A 19,342-nucleotide genomic window follows, 5' to 3' on the forward strand; every position below is an offset into this window, starting at 1 on the left:
ACTCATTGGAAAAGACTCTGATGCTGGGAGGGATTGGGGGCAGGAGGAAAAGGGGATGACCGAGGATGAGATGGCTGGATGGCATCACCGACTCAATGGACGTGAGTCTGAGTGAACTCCGGGAGTTGGTGATGGACCTGGTGTGCTGTGATTCATGGGGTCGCAAAGAGCTGGACATGACTGAGCGACTGAACTGAACTGATGGCAATTCTATTTTTAATTTTTTGAGGAATCAGCATACTACTTTCCACAGTGGCTGTACATTTCACACTCCCACTAACAGTGCACACGGGTTCCATTTTCTCCACATCCTCATCAAATATTTGTTATTTTCTGTCTTTTTTAAAACAGTAGCCATCCTAATGAGTATGGGGTGGTATCTCACAGTAGTTTTGATTTGCATTCCCCAAATGATTAGTGATGTTGAGCATCTTATGTGCTCATTGGCCATTTGTATATTATCCTTGGAAAAATGTGTATTCAAATTCCTTCCCCACTTTTTGAATCAGGTTGTCTGTTTTCTATTGTGTTTTAGGAGTTCTCTATGTATTTTGGATATTAATTCCTTATCATACATAATTTGCAAATATTTTCTCCTCTTCTATGAGTTGTCTTTTTTCTCTGTTGATAGTGTCTCATTATACACAAGAGATTTTAATTTTCATGAATTTATTGCCCAAGTTTGTGTCAGTAAACCTTAAATATTTAGTATGGTAACATTAATAGTACAAACCTACTGCTTTTTCCTTCCTGGTGTTCTCTGTACATTCAGTTCTTTGTTAGCCATTTAAAGAGGGATGTGGATGTGGAAGGAACTAACATAAGTTATTCAATTTTCCTAATCTCTAGCAACCTTGGATAGACAAGCAATGCTGCTGCTGCTGCTGCTAAGTCATTTCAGTCGTGTCCAGCTCTGTGCGACCGCATAGACGGCAGCCAACCAGTCTCCCCCATCCCTGGGATTCTCCAGGCAAGAACACACGAGTGGGTTGCCATTTCCTTCTCCAATGCATGAAAGTGAAAAGTGAAAGTGAAGTCGCTCAGTCGTGTCAGACTCTTCGCAACCCCATGGACTGCAGCCTACCAGGCTCCTCTGTCCATAGGGTTTTCCAGGCAAGAGTACTGGAGACGGATGCCATCGCCTTCTCCGAGATAAGCAGTAAAGAGAGGTTAAAAGCAATACCTAAAATTAAATTTCTGAAATGTTTTTTCTCTATCTGTACACTTGAATCTTATGATAAAATATAAGCAGAGGTTAACTGTGTGGTTTTGAAGTCATTAATAACAGCAGCAATACTAAGTATAGTAGAGGGGTTATTATACTAGATTTTGGAATTAAATAGAAATGGGTTCAGAAAGTAGCTCTAATGCTACTTTCAGAGAAGTAGATGAATAATTTAAACTTGGTAACTCTTAGTTTCCTCAGCCAAAAAAGAATATCTTGTAGTAATACTACAAGGAACGAATGAAATAAAATAATTATGTAAAGCATCAGTCTCATTGTTGCTCTTGTCATTTTTCCGCAGAGGGCAGAGACTTATTTTCCATAGCATTTCCTGGTACCTAGGTTGTCTGCTCACAGTTTAAAAAAAACTGAACAATATTTTAAATGTATTTAGTCATCACCAGATTTCACTGAGAAGTGGTAGTATATGAGATTATCTGGCTGCATCAAAGTAGCATCCGTTTTGTATGCTGAAGGTTAAGTGGTATCACTGACTAGTTGCTATATTCTCTGTTGAAGAGCATGAGGAAGTGAACAATGCTCCTCAAAAACCTTCTTATGAGTCAAGAAACTGTGTTATGTTGCCTTTCTTAGCTAAAATGATTCATCTGGTCAAGGTGAAAGAAATAATTCCCTAACAGAAGCAAGAGTGAGGCCCCATACTCACTGGTAGGAACCATAATGTAAATTAATTGCAGGTCCTTAAGAACTCTGTAATGCCAGACTACTTGGAGAAGGCTTTCCACTGAAAGTGATAAAGTGATGTAGCTCAAGGACACTGAGTCAGTCTAAGTAGGTGAAGACAGAAGGGATGCTGAACTCTGAACCCCAGGAGAGAGGCTTGGAAAACAGAGCTATGTCTTGTCCCATCCCTGAGGGTAATCAGACAGGTTTGGAGGTTGAGAAGGTTCATGATGTGCTGCGAGAAAAATACAGGAGTCTCCCTGGTTTTCCAGTTTACTTGGGTTAGAGGATTGGCTCAACCATGGGAAGAGAGTCAAAGGCTGTCCAGAGAAGAAACACAGGCTTGTCCCTTAGAACCTCTGTTCTAAAGTGAACTTGAGTCCATGACCCAAATTTGCCTGTGGAACACAACTGAAGTGACCTAGCAGCAGCAGCAGCAGCAGCAGAGACTTGTTACCTGAGAAATTTTTTTTTTTAATACATAGAAACTAATTAAGTAGAGTTGGAGACCAGCAGGGGGAGCACTCACACCCTGAGACCACTGCAGAGCCCAACAGGAAGAAGAAAGACTCCTTGCGGGGCCAAAGACTCAGCTAATGAAAAGCCATAGACTCTGCTTACCTTGGCCAACCCCCCCTCCCCAGTTTTCTTTTTCCCTCTATGAAAACCTCTTCCCCTGCTGTAGGAGGACTTGCATGTGACTTGCCGTGCTTGCACACCCCAAACTGCAATTCTCTGCTGATCTCAAGTAAACCCGTCTCTGCGGGAGAAATAACTGGCATGCTATTGATTTTGGTCAACGATACAAATCCGGCTATGTGGTCAGAGGCTAAGAGGAGGTAACAGGAAGGAGAAAGTAGTCTTGAAAACTGGAATTACCAACCTATAAGGTATCATCTCAATGAGCATCAGGCTGTTTTCCGTGGCCATGTTTACCTTGTTTGAAAATGCAGCAAAGCCAAGAATCTGTAGGAGTTTAAAAAGAAAAGGCATGTGATCACCTAAATATTATGCAAAGCAGAGGTGCCCACAGTCTCTGGCAGGACAGGGCAATATATGGCAGTGCCTGTGCATGGAGGCTGGAGAAAGAGGCAGGGCCAGTTCTGTGGCGCAACAAATGCAGAAGACCTTCCTGACTCTTTTGGCTCCAACATAACCAGAATGAAAAGCAACTGCACGTTTGACATAGTATTATAACGGGAACAAATGGATGGCCTGGACTTCTCTTTCCTCACCAACTTTAAACATCTGGACCAAGTATAAACATGCTTTCAGGTAATAGCTGTACCAAGGCTTCAATTTTAAAAGTTCTAAAATCTAGGTACACTGTCTTAATATACATAAGTCCTTCGGGGGATTGTTGACATGTATTGATAATCATTAATAATTGTCGATAAGGTGGCAGCATTTGATAGCACATACAAAAAAAAATTGCTTTAGCAAAGCAATTACTTGCTTGCTTTTTCCTTTCTGTTCATTTCCTTCTGAAATGCCAAGTGTCCCTTCCATTTCATCTAGAATGAAAACAGACAACCTAGAAGCTGTTACACCTTATAAAGATCTCACACTAGAGCAAATTAAGGCAGAGACAAAAGAAGTCAATGCCCCAGTTTTAAAATAATAATTATATAGTTGCTTTACGTTGTTCCCCCTACTAACACATAAATCTTTTCCCAGCATCTACTCTAAGAGTTCAGCCAGATACTGACCAGGATAGCAGTTGGTTTACCTGTGATGCTCTGATCAGATGATGACCCCTAGGAAGCCTACAGATCAGAATGGAAGGAAGATCTGAACCAACAGAGAAGCTCTGTGATCTTTATATAGCTAAGGGACAAGAAGTGTGGCAAGTGGCCAAGAAACTCTTATTCCCAGTATAAAGGTTACTCTTGCTCATAAAGGAAAATAGAGAAAATATGAAAAGTTTAAAAACAGAAATAAATCACCCAAAGACAACTACCAGTGGTGCTGTTTTTGGTGTTTGCTATACAGCTTGAATATATACATATGCAAATACACACATATACATTAATTATGAATATACAGTATATACAATTTCTCATATCTGTGGAACTCTTGAGTTGTCAGGTTTTGTTATTTTTTTTAAACCTGGATCTCAAATATTGCCTTGAAATTTTCCCTTAAGATTTGAGACTACCATCTGAAGGACAGATTGCTGGGTTTCCTCCAGCACATCTGAGCAGTTTCTGAGGGGGTGCTGTGAGCTTTTCACCACCTACACCACAGCAGCTCTCATCCTCTGTCCTGTACTTCCTTCATTTCCAGGGGAAACATGGAGGTCTTGTCTTTTTCCGATTTTAAATCCCTGCTATGTAGCAGAAAATGTTCCCTGTCACTTGACTTGACACGTGTATAAGTAATGTTATTGTTTAGTCGTTAAGATGTGTCTGACTCTTTTGCGACCCCATGGACTGTAGCCCGCCAGGCTCCTCTGTCCATGGGATTTCCCATGCAAGAATACTGGAGTGGGCTGCCATTTCCTTCTCCAGGAGATCTTCCCCACCCAGGGATTGAACCTATGTGTCCTGCATTGGCAGGCAGATTCTTTACCACTGAGCCATCAAGGAAGCATAGTAATGTATTGCAGACTTCAATAACCTTCAAGTATAAATCAGGTCACAACAAAGTTTGATGCCTAAATTGCAATAATTCAAAGTCTCCACCAACATTTATGGCTGGAGCTCAGTTTATTCCCCCCCTTCACTTCATGGTGCATCCTAATTATTTATAGCATTCCCCAAAGAAACATCTTAACTGTGGCTCACAAACCAGTCTGTGAGCCACAGTCAACCTACAGCATCCTCTATCCACTTACTTCTCTCCTTTCCTAATAGCCCTGATTCATGGGGTCGCAAAGAGTCGGACACGACTGAGCGACTGAACTGAACTGAATGTTAACATTAAAGCCTTTGAGGTTGCTTAAAGGGACATCACTATGATCCCTGCTGCTGATGTCTCTTAAAAAAGGGTTGGTTTGGGAAAATGTGGATAGACCTTAAGGGCATTATGATAGAGAGAGACAAATACTGCATGGAATCACTTATATGTGCAATCTAAAAAGAAAAAAGAAAAAGAAAACAGTTGGACTCATACCAACAAAGAGTAGTTGGTTTACCTGTGATGCTCTGATCAGATGATGACCCCTAGGAAGCCTACAGATCAGAATGGAAGGAAGATCTGAACCAACAGAGAAGCTCTGTGATCTTTATATAGCTAACAGACAAGAAGTTGGTTGCCAGCGACTGCGGGGTAAGGGCATTAAGAAAGTTGAAGAAACAGTGCAAACTTTCAGCTATAGGATGAATAAGATCTAAGGATCTGACATAAAACATGGTGACTATTGTTGATAACATTGTACTATATACTTAAAATTTGCTAAGAGAGAATATTCTCACCAGGAAAAAAAAAAAAAAGGATCAGTACATGAGGTATGGCTGTGTTAATTCACTAGATGGAAGACATCCTTTTACAATGTATACGTCTTGGTGCACACGTCAAATATCTTACAGTTTTATACCTGAATAAAGCTGGCAAGAAAGAGGGACAGAGAAACAGAGATAGACAGAGTGCACTGACGCCTGTGTTACAGATGCCATCTGCTGGCCACTCCGAAGCCTCAGCTTCCCAAGACGCAGCAGCTGGTCTGGGTTCCGTGAGGAGCGGCTGCCCCTGACTCCAGTCCCCAGACTCCTCATGCACACTGTCCCGGGTTCTAGGGCTCCACTCTTTGTGTACAGTGTTTGGGAAGGCCTTTTGTAAAAGCAGCCATTCACCTTTGCCCTTTATTAACTGATAGCTTTTTAACTATTCCAAGGAAGAAAGAATGTACCCCTCAAGAAGTAGACAACAGTTATGAGACAGAGCTTGGTGTCCGTTTCCAAAGCAATTCCCATACTCTTTCAATCATGGAGAGTGTGGCTCTGGATTAGTTCGCATAGAATAAGTTATACTGTGGCAATATACAGACCATGGGATCTTAGTGCCCTAACACGTGAAAGTTATTTTTTTGCCCATGAGAAGTCCATTGTGGGTCAGTGTCTCTTCAGGGCAGCTTCTTTGCAAACAGTGCCTTGGAGATCTAGGCTAATTCCACCTGGAGACTCTATCATCTCAATGTATAGCCCCTACGATCACTACAGCAGGGGAAGAAAGAACACCGGGGACTCATGCCTGTTTTCATATGCTTTGGCCCCAAAGTCACATGGTCCTGCTTAACTACAAGGGCAGCTGGAAGATACAGGCGAGCACATGGTGAATTCTAAATATCTCGGTCACAGAACACTTCTTAAAGGGAAAATAATTCTCATGGATGCCCAAAGATTCAGCGATCCTTGTAAGAAATGCTGACTTTAAAAACCTGAGCTTTATTTATGAAAATGGCTTTACTACTGTCAAAATGTCAAATATAACTGCACAAGATAAATTTTAAAAAGAAAAATTTTTTTTTTCGGCCATGCCACATGGCTTGTGGGATCTTAGTTCCCTGGACCAGGGATTGAACCTGCGTCATCCATAGTGAAAGCGAGGCATCCTAATCAGCAGACTGCCAGGGAAATCCCCTAGATTTCTTAAAAGAAACAAGAAATGTTATCATTTAGACAACATTAAAAAAATATATTCTCAAAAAGAAAAAAGAGCCATATTTATCCAGCGGTGCAACGGGTAATGCGTCTGACTGCGGACGGATCAGAAGGTTCCAGGTTTGCCTCCTGGCTGCCTCACAGTGCACATTTTGGGCCTCCCTGGTGGCTCAGGCAGTAAAGAATCTGCCTGCAATGCAGGAGACCTGGGTTTGATGCCTGGGTCGGGACGATCCCCTAGAGAAGGGAATGGCAACCCACTCCAGTGTTCTTGCATGACCAATCCCATGGACAGAGAAGCCTGGCGGGGTACAGTCCATGGGGTCGCAAAAAGAGTTGGACATGACTGAGTGACTAACACAACCAACCTGATCTAAAAAAACAAAAGATGTCAAAAAAACCTGGTCATACACATAAGCGCACACTTCCACCAGGAACGCTTCCTCCCTGAATCCAGCTCTGCCACTTGGTGACACGGATTCACTTAACATCTCATCTCCCTCAATTTCTTTACTGTAGCAGAATGAGAGTGAAAGGAGGCTGAATAAGAGTGTGGTTGCTGCTATGTTAAAATAGAAATGAAACCTCTACATGGAAGAACACAGAAATTCACCTGAGCATAGTCGGTTACGTATTTGTTTGAAAGAAGAAGATGTGAATAACTGAAAGTACAGAAATATCATTGTAGCTGACTTTGGATAGTGAAGCTATAGGAATTTCTTTTCCTCCATTTTTTTCTCCTTTATAAAAAAAAAAAAAATTGCTAGGATTCCGATAGTCCATCCAGTGGTTAGGACTCTATGCTTCCACTCCTAGCGGCCTACGTTTGACCCCAGGTAGGGGAACTAAGATCCCACAAGCTGTGTAGCAGGGCCCCCCCCAAAAATGGATAGAATGAGCCTGTATTACTATCACAAGAGGGAATAAAAACCCTATTTTTCAAATAGTATGAAAAAGACGTAACAGATAAAAATCCTTTAAAAAATAAGCATGTTTAAAAAATATAAGCTAGCATTTAAAATTAAATGTATATATTCAGCTTTGTTATGAATCAGCATATGTTTTAAAAATATTATTTTTACAATTCTCCTATGAACATTTCCCTTCCTAGGTTACTTGCTTTTTGTTTTATTTTAAATGACCTGAGCCACGAGTTTGGAGTATAAAACACCTACCAAAAAAACCCCTACTTACACCAATGGACAGATCATCTAGACAGAAAATTAATAAGGAAATACAACCTTTAAATGACACATTAGACCAGATAGATTTAATTGATATTTACAGGACATTCCATCTGAAAGCAGCAGTATCCATTTTCTTCTCAAGCGCACACAGAATATTCTCCAGGAGAAACCACATTTTGGGTCACAAATCAAGCCTCGGTAATGTATGAAAACTGAAATCATATCAAGCATCTTCTCATCACAACACTATGAGATTAGAAATCAATCACAGGGAAAAAAAACTGTAAAGAACACGAACACATGGAGGCTACACAATATGCTACCAAATAACCAATTAATCACTGAAGAAAGCAAAGAGGAAATAAAAATACCTAGAAATGAATGACAATGGAAACACAATGATTCAAAACCTAAGGGATGCAACAAAATCTGACATCTAAAGCAGCTAGAGAAAGAAGAACAAACAAAACCCAAAGTTGATAGAAAGGAAGAAGTCATAAAGATTAGAGCAGAAATAAATGAAATAGAGATGAAGAAAACAATAGAAAACATCAATGAAACTACAAGTTAGTTCTTAAAGAGTTAAACAAAACCTTTAGCCAGACTTATCAAGAAGAAAGGGAAACGGCTCAAATCAATAAAATTCGAAATGAAAAAGAGAAGTTACAACTGACACCACAGAAACACAAAGGATCACAAGAGACTACTACAAGCAACTGTATGCCAATAAAATGGACAATCTAGAAGAAAGGGACAAATTCGTAGAAAAGAACAAACTTCAAAGGCTGAACCAGGAAGAAACAGAAAATGTGAACAAACCAATCATAAGTAATGAAATTGAAACTGATTAAAAATCTTCAAGCGGAGCTTCCCTGGTGGTGCAATGGATAAAAATCCAACTGGTAATGCAGGGGACACGGGTTTGATCCCTGTTCCGGTAAGATTCCACATGCCGTGGAACAATGAAGCCCATACACTGCAATGACTGCTCCCACGTGCCACAACTAGTGAGCCCAGGTGCTGCAACTACTGCAGGCTGTGGGCCTAGAGCCCGTGCTCTGCAACAAGAGAAGTCACCGCAATGAAAACCCCCACATACTGCAACGAAAAGCAGTCCCTGCTCACTGCAGTTCTGCTCACTGCAACTAGAGAAAGCCCATGCAAAAGCAATGAAGACCCAGTGCACCCAAGAAAAAAATCTTTCAACAAACAAAAGTTCAGGACCATATGGCTTCATAATTCTATCAAGCATTTAGAGAAGAGTTAACATTTATCTTTCCAAAAAATTGCAGCAGGAGGAACACTGCCAAGCTCATTCTATGAGGCCACCATCACTCTGATATAAAAACCAAACAAAGCTATCTCACACAAAAAAGGAAAATTACAGGGCAATATTACTGATGATCATGGAAAAAGCAAGAGAATTTCAGAAAAACATCTACTTCTGCTTCATTGACTATGCTAAAGCCTTTGATTGTGTGGATCACAACAAACTGTGGAAAAGTCTTCAAGAAATGGGAATACCAGATGACCTTACCTGCTCCCTGAGAAACCTGTATGCAGGTCAAGAAGCAACAGTTAGAACCGGACATGGAACAACAGACTGGTTCCAAATAGGAAAAGGAGTACATCAAGGCTGTATATTGTCACTGTGCTTATTTAACTTATATGCAGAGTACATCATGAGAAACGCTGGGCTGGATGAAGCACAAGCTGGAATCAAGATTTCCAGGAGAAATATCAATAACCTCAGATATGCAGATGACACCACCCTTATGGCAGAAAGTGAAGAGGAGCTAAAGTGCCTCTTGATGAAGGTGGAAATGGAGAGTAAAAAAGCTGGCTTAAACCTCAACATTCAAAAACTAAGATCATGGCATCCAGTCCCATCACTTCATGGCAAATAGATGGGGAAACAATGGAAACAGTGACAGATTCTATTTTCTTGGGCTCCAAAATCACTGCAGATGGTGACTGCAGCCATAAAATTAAAAGACACTTGCTCCTTCAAAGAAAAGCGATGACAAAACTAGACAGCGTATTAAAAAGCAGAGACATCACTTTGCCAACAAGGGTCTGTATAGTCAAAGCTATGGCTTTTCCAGTAGGCATGTATGGATGTGAGAGTTGGACCGTATAGAAGGCTGAGCACTGAAGAACTGATGCTTTTGAACTGTGGTGTTGGAGAAGACTCTTGAGAGTCCCTAGGACTGCAAGGAAATCAAACTAGTCAGTCCTAAAGGAAATCAATCATGAACAGTCATTGGAAGGACTGATGCTGAAGCTGAAGTTCCAATACTTTGCCCACCTGATTAGAAGGAAGAGTTGAATCATTAGAAAAGACCTTGATGCTGGGAAAGACTGAAGGCAGGAGGAGAAGGGAATGACAGAGGACGAGATGGTTGGATGGCATCACTGATTCAATGGACATGAGTTTGAGCAAGCTCTGGGAGATGGCGAAGGACAGGGAAGCCTGGTGTGCTGCAGTCCATGGGGTTGCAAAGATTGGACATGACTGAGCGACTGAACAACAACAACAACAAATCACTCATGAACACAGATGCAAAAATCCTCAACAAAATACTAGCAAACAGAACCCCACAAAACATTAAAATGACCATACACCATGATCAAATGGGATTTATCCCAGGGATGCAAGGATTCATCAATATAAGCAAATCAATCAATGTGATACACCATACACAGGTTGAAGAATAAAAACCATATGATCAACTCAACAGATGCAGAAAAAGCTTTTGACAAAATTCAACACCCATTTATGATAAAAAAAAAAAACTCTCCAGAAAGTGGATATAGAGGGAACCTACTTCAATATAATAAAAACCATACATGACAACCCACAGGAAATATTGTTCTCTCTGGTGAAAAACTGGAAGCATTTCCTCTATGATTAGGAACAAGAAAAGGATGTCCACTCTCATCACTATCACTAAGTAATAACTCAACATAGTTTTGGAAGTCCTAGTCATGGCAATCAGAGAAGAAAAAGAAATAAAAGGAATCCAGATTGGAAAATAGGTAAACCTGTCACTGTTTTATAGATGACATAATACTATACATATAAAATTCTAAAGAGGCCTCCAGAGAATAACCAGAGTGTATCAGTGCATTTGGTAAAGTTGTAGGGTACAAAATCAATACACAGAAATCTGTTGTATTCCTATACATTAACAAGGAAATATCGGTAAAAGAAATTAAGAAAACAATTCATACTTATCACTGCAACAAAAGAATAAAATACTTAGGAATAAATCTACCTAAGGAGACAAAAAGACTTGTATTCAGAAAACTATAGGATACTGATGAAATAAATCAAAGACAACACAAACAGATTGAGAGACATACCCTATTCTTGGATTGGAAGAATCAATATTGTGAAAATGACTAGACAACTGAAGCAATCTACAGATTCAATTCAATCCCTATTAATTTGTATGGAAACGTAAAAGACTATAACCAGTCAAAGCAATTTTGAGACAGAAAAATGGAGGTGGAGGAATCAGACTCCCTGACTTCAGACTGTACTACAAAGCTACAGTTATCAAGACAGTGTGGTACTGGCATAAAGACAGAAATACAGATACATGTAACAGGATAGAAAGCCCAGAGGTAAACCCAGGTACCTATGGTCACCTAATCTATGACAAAGGAAGCAAGAATATACAATGAAGAAAAGATAGCCTCTTTTTAAAAAACTTGTTATTTTATAATTTCAGGTGAACAGCAATGGGATTCAGCCATACTTATACGTGTATTCATTCTCCCCCAAGAGACAGCCTCTTTAATAAGTGGTGGTGGGAAAACTGGACAGCTACATGTAAAAGAATGAAATTAGAACACTCCCTAATACCATACACAAAAATAAACTCAAAATGAATTAAAGACCTATAAGGCTGTACACTATAGTGTAAGGCTGGACACTATAAAACTCTTAGAGAAAAAGTATAGGCAGAACACTTTTTGACACAAATTGCAGCAAGATCTTTTTTGACTCATATCCTAGAGTAATGAAAATAAAAACAAAAATAAATGAGACTTAATTAAACTTAAAAGCTTTTACACAACAAAGGAAACCATAAACAAAACAAAAAGACAACCCTCAGCATGGGAGAAAATATTTGCAAATGAAGCAACTGACAAGAGATTAATCTCCAAAATAAACAAACAACTAATGCAGCTCAGTATTGAAAAAAAAAAATAACCCAATGAAAAAATGGGAGGAAAACCTAAATGGACACTTCTCCAAAGACATACAGATGGTCAAAAGTCACATGAAAAGATGCTGAACACGACTAATTATTCGAGAAATGCAAGTCAAAACTACAATGAAGTATCACCTCATCTGGTCAGAATGGACATCATCAAAAAAATCTACAAACAGTAAATGCTGGAGAGAACGTGGAGAGAGGGAAACCTCCTACACTGCTGATGGGAATGTAAACTGGTACAACCACTATGGAAAACCGTATGGAGGTTCCTCAAAAAACTAAAACTAGAACTACCATTCTATTGGGTAGCATACGTCCCAGAAACCCCATTTCTGGGCAAATACCCAGAGAAAACTATAATTCAAAAAGACACTTGCATTCCAATGTTCACTGCAGCACTATTTACAATAGCCAGGACACGGAAGTAACCTAAATGCCCATCAACAAAGGAACAGATAAAGAAAATGTGATACATGTAAGATATACTCATCTGAATGCAAAGTTTCAAAGAATATTCTGCAAGGAGAGATAAGAAAGCCTTCTTCAGTGATCAATGCAAAGAAATAGAGGAAAACAATAGAATGAGAAAGATTAGAGATCTCTTCAAGAAAATGAGAGATACAAAGGGCACTGCATGCAAAGATAGGCACAAAAAAGGACAGAAATGGTATGGACCTAAAAGAAGCAGAAGATATGAAGAGGCGGCAAGAATACACAGAAGAACTATACCAAAGAGATCTTAAAGAACCAGATAACCACGATGGTGTGATCATCACTCACCTAGAGTCAGACATCCTGGAATGTGAAGTCAAGTGGGCCTTAGGAAGCATCACTACAAACAAAGCTAGTGGAAGTAATGGAATTCCAGCTGAGCTATTCCAAATCCTAAAAGATGAGGCTGTGAAAGTGCTGCACTCAATATGCCAGCAAATTTGGAAAACTCAGTCAGCAGTGGCCACAGGACTGGAAAAGGTGAGTTTTCATTCCAATCCCAAAGAAAGGCAATGCCAAAGAATGTTCAAACTACCCCACAATTGCGCTCACTTCACACACTAGCAAAGTAATGCTCAAAATTCTCCAAGCTAGGCTTCAACAGTACATGAACCGAGAACTTCCAGATGTTCAAGCTGGATTTAGAAAAGGCAGAGGAGCCAGAGATCAAATTGCCAACATCTGCTGGATCATAGAAAAAGCAAGAGGATTCTAGAAAAACATCTACTTCTGCTGACTACACTGAAGCTTTGGACTGTGTGGATCACAACAAACTGTGGAAAACTCTTTAAGAGATGGGAATACCAGACAACCTTATCTGCCTCCTGAGAAACCTGTATGCAGGTCAAGAAGCAACAGTTAGAATCAGACATGGAACACAACAGACTGGTTCAAAATTGGGAAAGGAATACATCAATGCTATATACTGTCATCCTGCTTATTTAACTTTATATGCAGAGTACACCATGAGAAATACCAGGCTGGATGAAGCACAAGCTGGAATCAAGATTTCCAGGAGAAATATCAATAACCTCAGATATGCAGATGACACCACCCTTATGGCAGAAAGTGAAGAGGAGCTAAAGTGCCTCTTAATGAAGGTGGAAAAGGAGAGTGAAAAAGCTGGCTTAAAACTCAGCAACGGCATTCCATCATGTATACTATCATGTAAGAATTGAATCGCCAGTCTATGTCTGACGCAGGATACAGCATGCTTGGGGCTGGTGCATGGGGATGACCCACAGAGATGTTATGGGGAGGGAGGTGGGAGGGGGTTTCATGTTTGGGAACACATGTAAGAATTAAAGATTTTAAAATTAAAAAAATAAAAAAAATAAAAAAAAAAACTAAGATCATGGCATCCGGTCCCACACTTCATGGCAAATAGATGGGGAAACAATGGAAACAGTGACAGATTCTGTTTTCTTGGGCTCCAAAATCACTGCAGATGGTGACTGCAGCCATAAAATTAAAAGACGCTTACTCCTTGGAGGAAAAGCAATGACAAAACTAGACAGCGTATTAAAAAGCAGAGACATCAGTTTGCCAACAAAGGTCTGTATAGTCAAAGCTATGGCTTTTCCAGTAGGCATGTATGGATGTGAGAGTTTGATCATATAGAAGGCTGAGCACCGAAGAACTGATGCTTTTGAACCGTGGAGTTGGAGAAGACTCTTGAGAGTCCCTAGGACTGCAAGGAGATCAAACCAATCAGTCCTAAAGGAAATCAATCGGGAATAGTCATTGGAAGGACTGATGCTGAAGCTGAAGTTCCAATACTTTGCCCACCTGATTCGAAGAGTTGAGTCATTAGAAAAGACCTTGATGCTGGGAAAGACCGAAGGCAGGAGGAGAAGGGAATGACAGAGGACGAGATGGTTGGATGGCATCACTGATTCAATGGACATGAGTTTGAGCAAGCTCTGGGAGATGGTGAAGGACAGGGAAGCCTGGTGTGCTGTCGTCCATGGGATCGCAAAGACTGGACATGACTGAGTGACTGAACAACAATATATACAATGGAATATTACCCAGCCATAAAAAGGAACAAAATAGTGCCATGTGCAAAGACATGGATGGATCTAGAGATTGTCATACAGAGTAAAGTAAATCAGAAAGAGAAAAATGTCATATAATATTGTTTATATTGGAATCTAAAAAAATGGAACAGATGAACTTATTTGCAAAACAGAAATAGAGACACACATGTAGAGAACAAACAAAGGGGTACCAAGAGGGGCAGGGGGTGGCATGAATTTGGATATTGGGATTGACTTATATACACTACCATGGATACAACAGACCAGTAATAAGAACCTACTGTATGGCACAGGGAATTCTACTCAGTGCTCTGTGGTGACCTAAATGGGAAGGGAATCTTAAAAAGAGGGAATATATTAATATGTGTAACTGATTCACTTTGCTGTATAGCAGAAACTAACAGAACACTGTAAAGCAACTATACTCCAGTAAAAATTAACTTAGCAAAACAAAAGCAAAAAGACACCTACCAGAAAAACTTCCATGGGAAATTCAATGGGATATTGATTGAAGGAAATTCTGATACATTTGTTGATTCTCAGAGCAACAATACTGGTTAGAAATAGTAAGATGCTGGTGGAATTAGCTTTAGGGAGACCTAAACAGTAGTTAATTATGTTCTGAAAGAAAACAAAATTACAGAGGCTTAGGAAAGGATGTAATAATTGCCTAAATCTAGAAAATGACACTTGCTAAATTAGTTCAAACAGAAGTCCCTGGGCAAGGTTGCTGTGCATAGAGATCTTTATGAGCATGACTAGAACAGGGAGGGCAAGTAGGTGGATATACAATTTTTTAAGTTGGAAAAGATACGTTAAAAGACAATAATGTCCAACAAGAAGAGAATACACTTTCTGTGTTTCAGCGTAATGGAAAGGACCCAGGAGTTCTGTTTATTAGCCTACTCTTTATCAATTTGCCCAGACCATGTGTGTTTCCCTTGACTTCTGGGCCATTGTTGCATTCAGGGACAACTTTGCATTGTATATTCTTAAGATGCTTTAGGATACATGTCTGTTATGAGTTACATGATGGGAAGAATTATGATAGATACAGTTATCTAAAAGACCAAATTTTAATATAAATCGTGTTAGTTTAAAAGGCTGAGGGTGAAATGATTAATGCAACTGAGAACATGGTCCAACTGGCACCTGCAATTAATCAAGACTGTATATCTAAAAGAGGTGAAATTACCTCTAGGACCCTCTTGACCCAGCCACCTATGCAAGAGTCTCTCTACTTCTTTTTGGAGGCAAGGGGAGGAGCATCTGTTACTCTGGGTAATGGTAGAAATTACTCACGTAGAAGAAGGCGATGGGACCAGAATTGTAACTGATCATAACTCCGAAGATGCAGGTCAACTGGGACAGCATAACATGCAGGGCTGTGGCAGCCAGGTAACCATTGATTGCAGCCTCCGGAATGTAAGTGACAATGAAGCCAAAACCTAACATGCCCATAGACAGCTGTAGGGGGATTCAGATGGAAAAGAAAACCAGAGTGAGGAGGAATGTCATCAAACCAGCAATGGCACCCCATTAGGCCATCTCCAGAGGTTCCAACAAAAAAAAGTTAGTTTAGGCCCCTTTAATAATTTTCTTTTAACTTAAAGAATTGGGCAGGGGGAGCTGTGCTGGGTCTTTGCTGCTGTGCACAGGCTTTCTCTAGGTGTGGCGAGTGGAGGTCACTCTCTAGCTGCGTGGGCTTCTCATTGCAGTGGCTTCTCTCGGTGTGGAGCACCGGCTCTGTGTACACGGGCTTCGGCAGTTGTGGCACACAGGCCCAAAGTAGTCAGGCTCAGCAGTTGTTGGTGCACAGGTTTAGCTGCCCCATGGCACGTGAAATCTTCTCGGATCGGGGATCAAATTTGGGTCCCCTGCATCGGCAGGCGGATTATTTACCAAAGGGCCACCAGGGAAATCCCCTTTGATAACTCATTTCTATTTCCCTAATCAACTGAAATTGATGAGCTAAAAGCAGGTCCTTGGTATTGATTCAGAGGCTCCTTTACAAACATAAGACCACACTCCTTTCTTTCTTCATGAGTATGTAAGTCAACGTTCTTACCCTAGGATCTACCGATCTTGTGGATGTGGGGTAATCAGTGACAAAGAAGACTTGGCTTTTTTAAAGTCCTTTTCACTAAAATCTTGTTTAACAATACTTTTTATTTATTTATTTTTGCGTGTGCTGGGTCTTAGTTGGTGCGTGGGCTTTTCTCTAGCTGCGGCGCGAGGGCTTCTCACTGAGATGGCTTCTCTTGCTACCAATTACAGGCTCCAGGGTGCCTGGGCCTCAGTAGCTGCAGCTCCCGGGCTCCAGAGCACACTCACTGGTTGCGGTGCACGGGCTCAGCTGCTCTGCAGCATGTGGGACAGGGATTGAACCTGTGTCTCCTGCAATGGCAGGCAGATTCTTCATCACTGAGCCACCAGGGAAGCCCAGTGGAGCCTCTGATAGCCCTCCCCATGGCATGTTAACACCCCTGTGAGAAACGCAGCTTTTCACAAAGGAAAGCATTAAAACAACCTGGGCTCCAGATTAAACATTTGGGCCTTTGATGTTTAGGAAGAATAATTAAACTGAATTTATGTCTTTCAGTTCAGTTCAGTTCAGTCGCTCAGTCGTGTCCAACTGTTTGCAACCCGATGAATCACAGAACGCCAGGCCTCCCTGTCTATCACCAACTCCTGGAGTTCACCCAGACTCACATCCATCGAGCCAGCGATGCCATCCAGCCATCTCATCCTCGGTCGTCCCCTTCTCCTCCTGCCCCCAATCCCTCCCAGCATCAGAGTCTTTTCCAATGAGTCAACTCTTTGCATGAGGTGGCCAAAGTACTGGAGTTTCAGCTTTAGCATCATTCCTTCCAAAGAACACCCAGGGTTGATCTCCTTCAGAATGGACTGATTGGATCTCCTTGCAGTCCAAGGGACTCTCAAGAGTCTTCTCCAACACCACAGTCCAAAAGCATCAATTCTTCGGCTCTCAGCTTTCTTTACAGTCCAACTCTCACATCCATACATGACCACTGGAAAAACCATAGCCTTGACTAGACGGACCTTTGTTGGCAAAGTAATGTCTCTCCTTTTCAATATGCTATCTAGGTTGGTCATGACTTTTTAATTAGGATTAAATATAAATACACGTAAAATACGGCATATGTAAATGTATTTTTTAAATGCTATGTAACACATAAGCAAAGGATTTAAAAGGATAGATGCCAAGTTATTAACAGAAGTTGCCTTTGGGGAATGGTTGATTAAAGGTTACGGGCAATATTTTGTAATTTATATACTCTTTTATTATTAGAGACTTTTGCAATATACTTGTTCATCTTTTATAATTTAAAAAAAAGTGGAAAATTATGGCTAGAGGGCGAGCTCCAATCCTCTTAAGAGGGCAGGTTAAGAAAAATGACAGCCCAGTGAAGAAGATGGGGAAAGAAAAGCAAAGTCTTGAAACCTTCTCTTGTCACTGCTTCATATTCCGCTACACCAGGAACTCTCAGAAAACAAACTTGGAGGAGCAAATCTATTAGCCTTAAGAGCGTTTTGTTTCAAAGCTTTCAGTTAGTTGAGCACTTTGTCTCCCTTGATCTCTGGTCATTACTGCCCAGAGTGCTCCTTGACTCTAGTCAGGCCAATCTGTTTCCTGTCTTTTGTGTGACTGACTGATTTCTTCTGTGCTTATGCCCAAACCCCTCTTCCCTCTCTGCCAACCCAGGTTTATCATCTCTTTCGAGAGCTCAATAGGACTCCCCTGGTGGTCCAGTGCTGGGAATCTGCCTGCCAATGCAGGAGGCACAAGTTTGATCCCTGCTCCAGGAGAACGCCACAGCTGGACCTGTGTGCCTCAGCTACTGAGCTGGTGGTCCCTGGAGCCTCTGCTCTGCAACAAGAGTAGCCACCACAATGAGAAGCCCGCCCACCGCAACTAGAGAGTAGCTCCCCCACCCCACTCCACACAATTAGAGAAAGCCCGAGGGCTGCAGTCAATAAATAAATAAAAACTGTAAAAAGAGCTCAATAAAACCTCTCTCCTTCAGAAAGTGTTGTACTGAGTGCGTCTGGACAAGTTTCTTAAACTCTCCGAACCTCAGTTCCCTTGTCTATGAAATGAATAATACCCAACATGAGTGTTTTGTATGGATTACATGACAGAATACATGTAAAACACTTAGCTCAAACCTGAAAACCTCAAATATATGTATCACTCATTCTCTTTCTTGGGGGGGCTGCCTTGGGTCTTACTTGCGGCGCTCAGGATCTTCCTTGTGTCATGCAGGGTCTTTTGTTGAGGCACAAGGACTCTCTATTTGTGGCGTGCAGGCTCAGCTGCGGCTGAGGGCTTAGTTGCTCCACGGCATGTGGGAATCTTAGTTCCTCAACCAGAGGTCCAAACCTGTGTCCCCTGCATTGCAAGATGGATTCTTAACCACTGCACTACCAGGGAAGTCTCTATATCACTCATTCTTCATGCTATGCCTTCCTTCAACCTCGTAAATGGCAGATATCTATAATGAACCATTGAACTCTTCCTTGCCCAGCTGCGATGCGGCCTCAGAATCTGGTGTTAACATAATTTTCTAGTCATCACTGTCAATCAGCCAGAACTGGTCTGTGACATGAAACCTATTTCTGTCATCCTTATTGAAAACAGGTAGAGACATGTCCCAAATTACAGTCATTCTAATAGTTTTAATTTCGACTGTACAATGGTGTAAAAGCACTACACATTCCGTAAAAATGGTATTTTGAGTTTTGATTTTTTTTTCTGGGCTAGCCCTCTGCAATATGCTGCTCTTTTGTGATGCTGGGCAGTGGCAGTAAGCCACAGCTCCCACCCAGCCACACAGACATGAGGGGAAACAATTGATACACT

At 41.0% G+C, this 19,342-nt stretch overlaps 1 protein-coding gene across 1 annotated transcript in view; it reads right to left on the bottom strand.

Annotated features, from left to right (window-relative positions):
* The window catches only part of SLC26A8 (solute carrier family 26 member 8), a 73,635-nt gene that overhangs the window by 28,246 nt on the left and 26,047 nt on the right, over window positions 1–19,342 (bottom strand). The window contains exons 5-7 of the mRNA XM_068960857.1: window positions 15,760–15,924; window positions 14,929–15,078; window positions 2,793–2,875 (exon numbers count right to left, since the gene is read on the bottom strand). Of these exons, the coding sequence (XP_068816958.1) occupies window positions 2,793–2,875; window positions 14,929–15,078; window positions 15,760–15,924 (398 nt within the window). The remainder of the gene's footprint in view (window positions 1–2,792; window positions 2,876–14,928; window positions 15,079–15,759; window positions 15,925–19,342) is intronic.

This window comes from Capricornis sumatraensis, chromosome 22 (genome assembly GCF_032405125.1).
Source record: "Capricornis sumatraensis isolate serow.1 chromosome 22, serow.2, whole genome shotgun sequence".
Taxonomy (NCBI): Eukaryota; Metazoa; Chordata; class Mammalia; order Artiodactyla; family Bovidae; genus Capricornis; species Capricornis sumatraensis.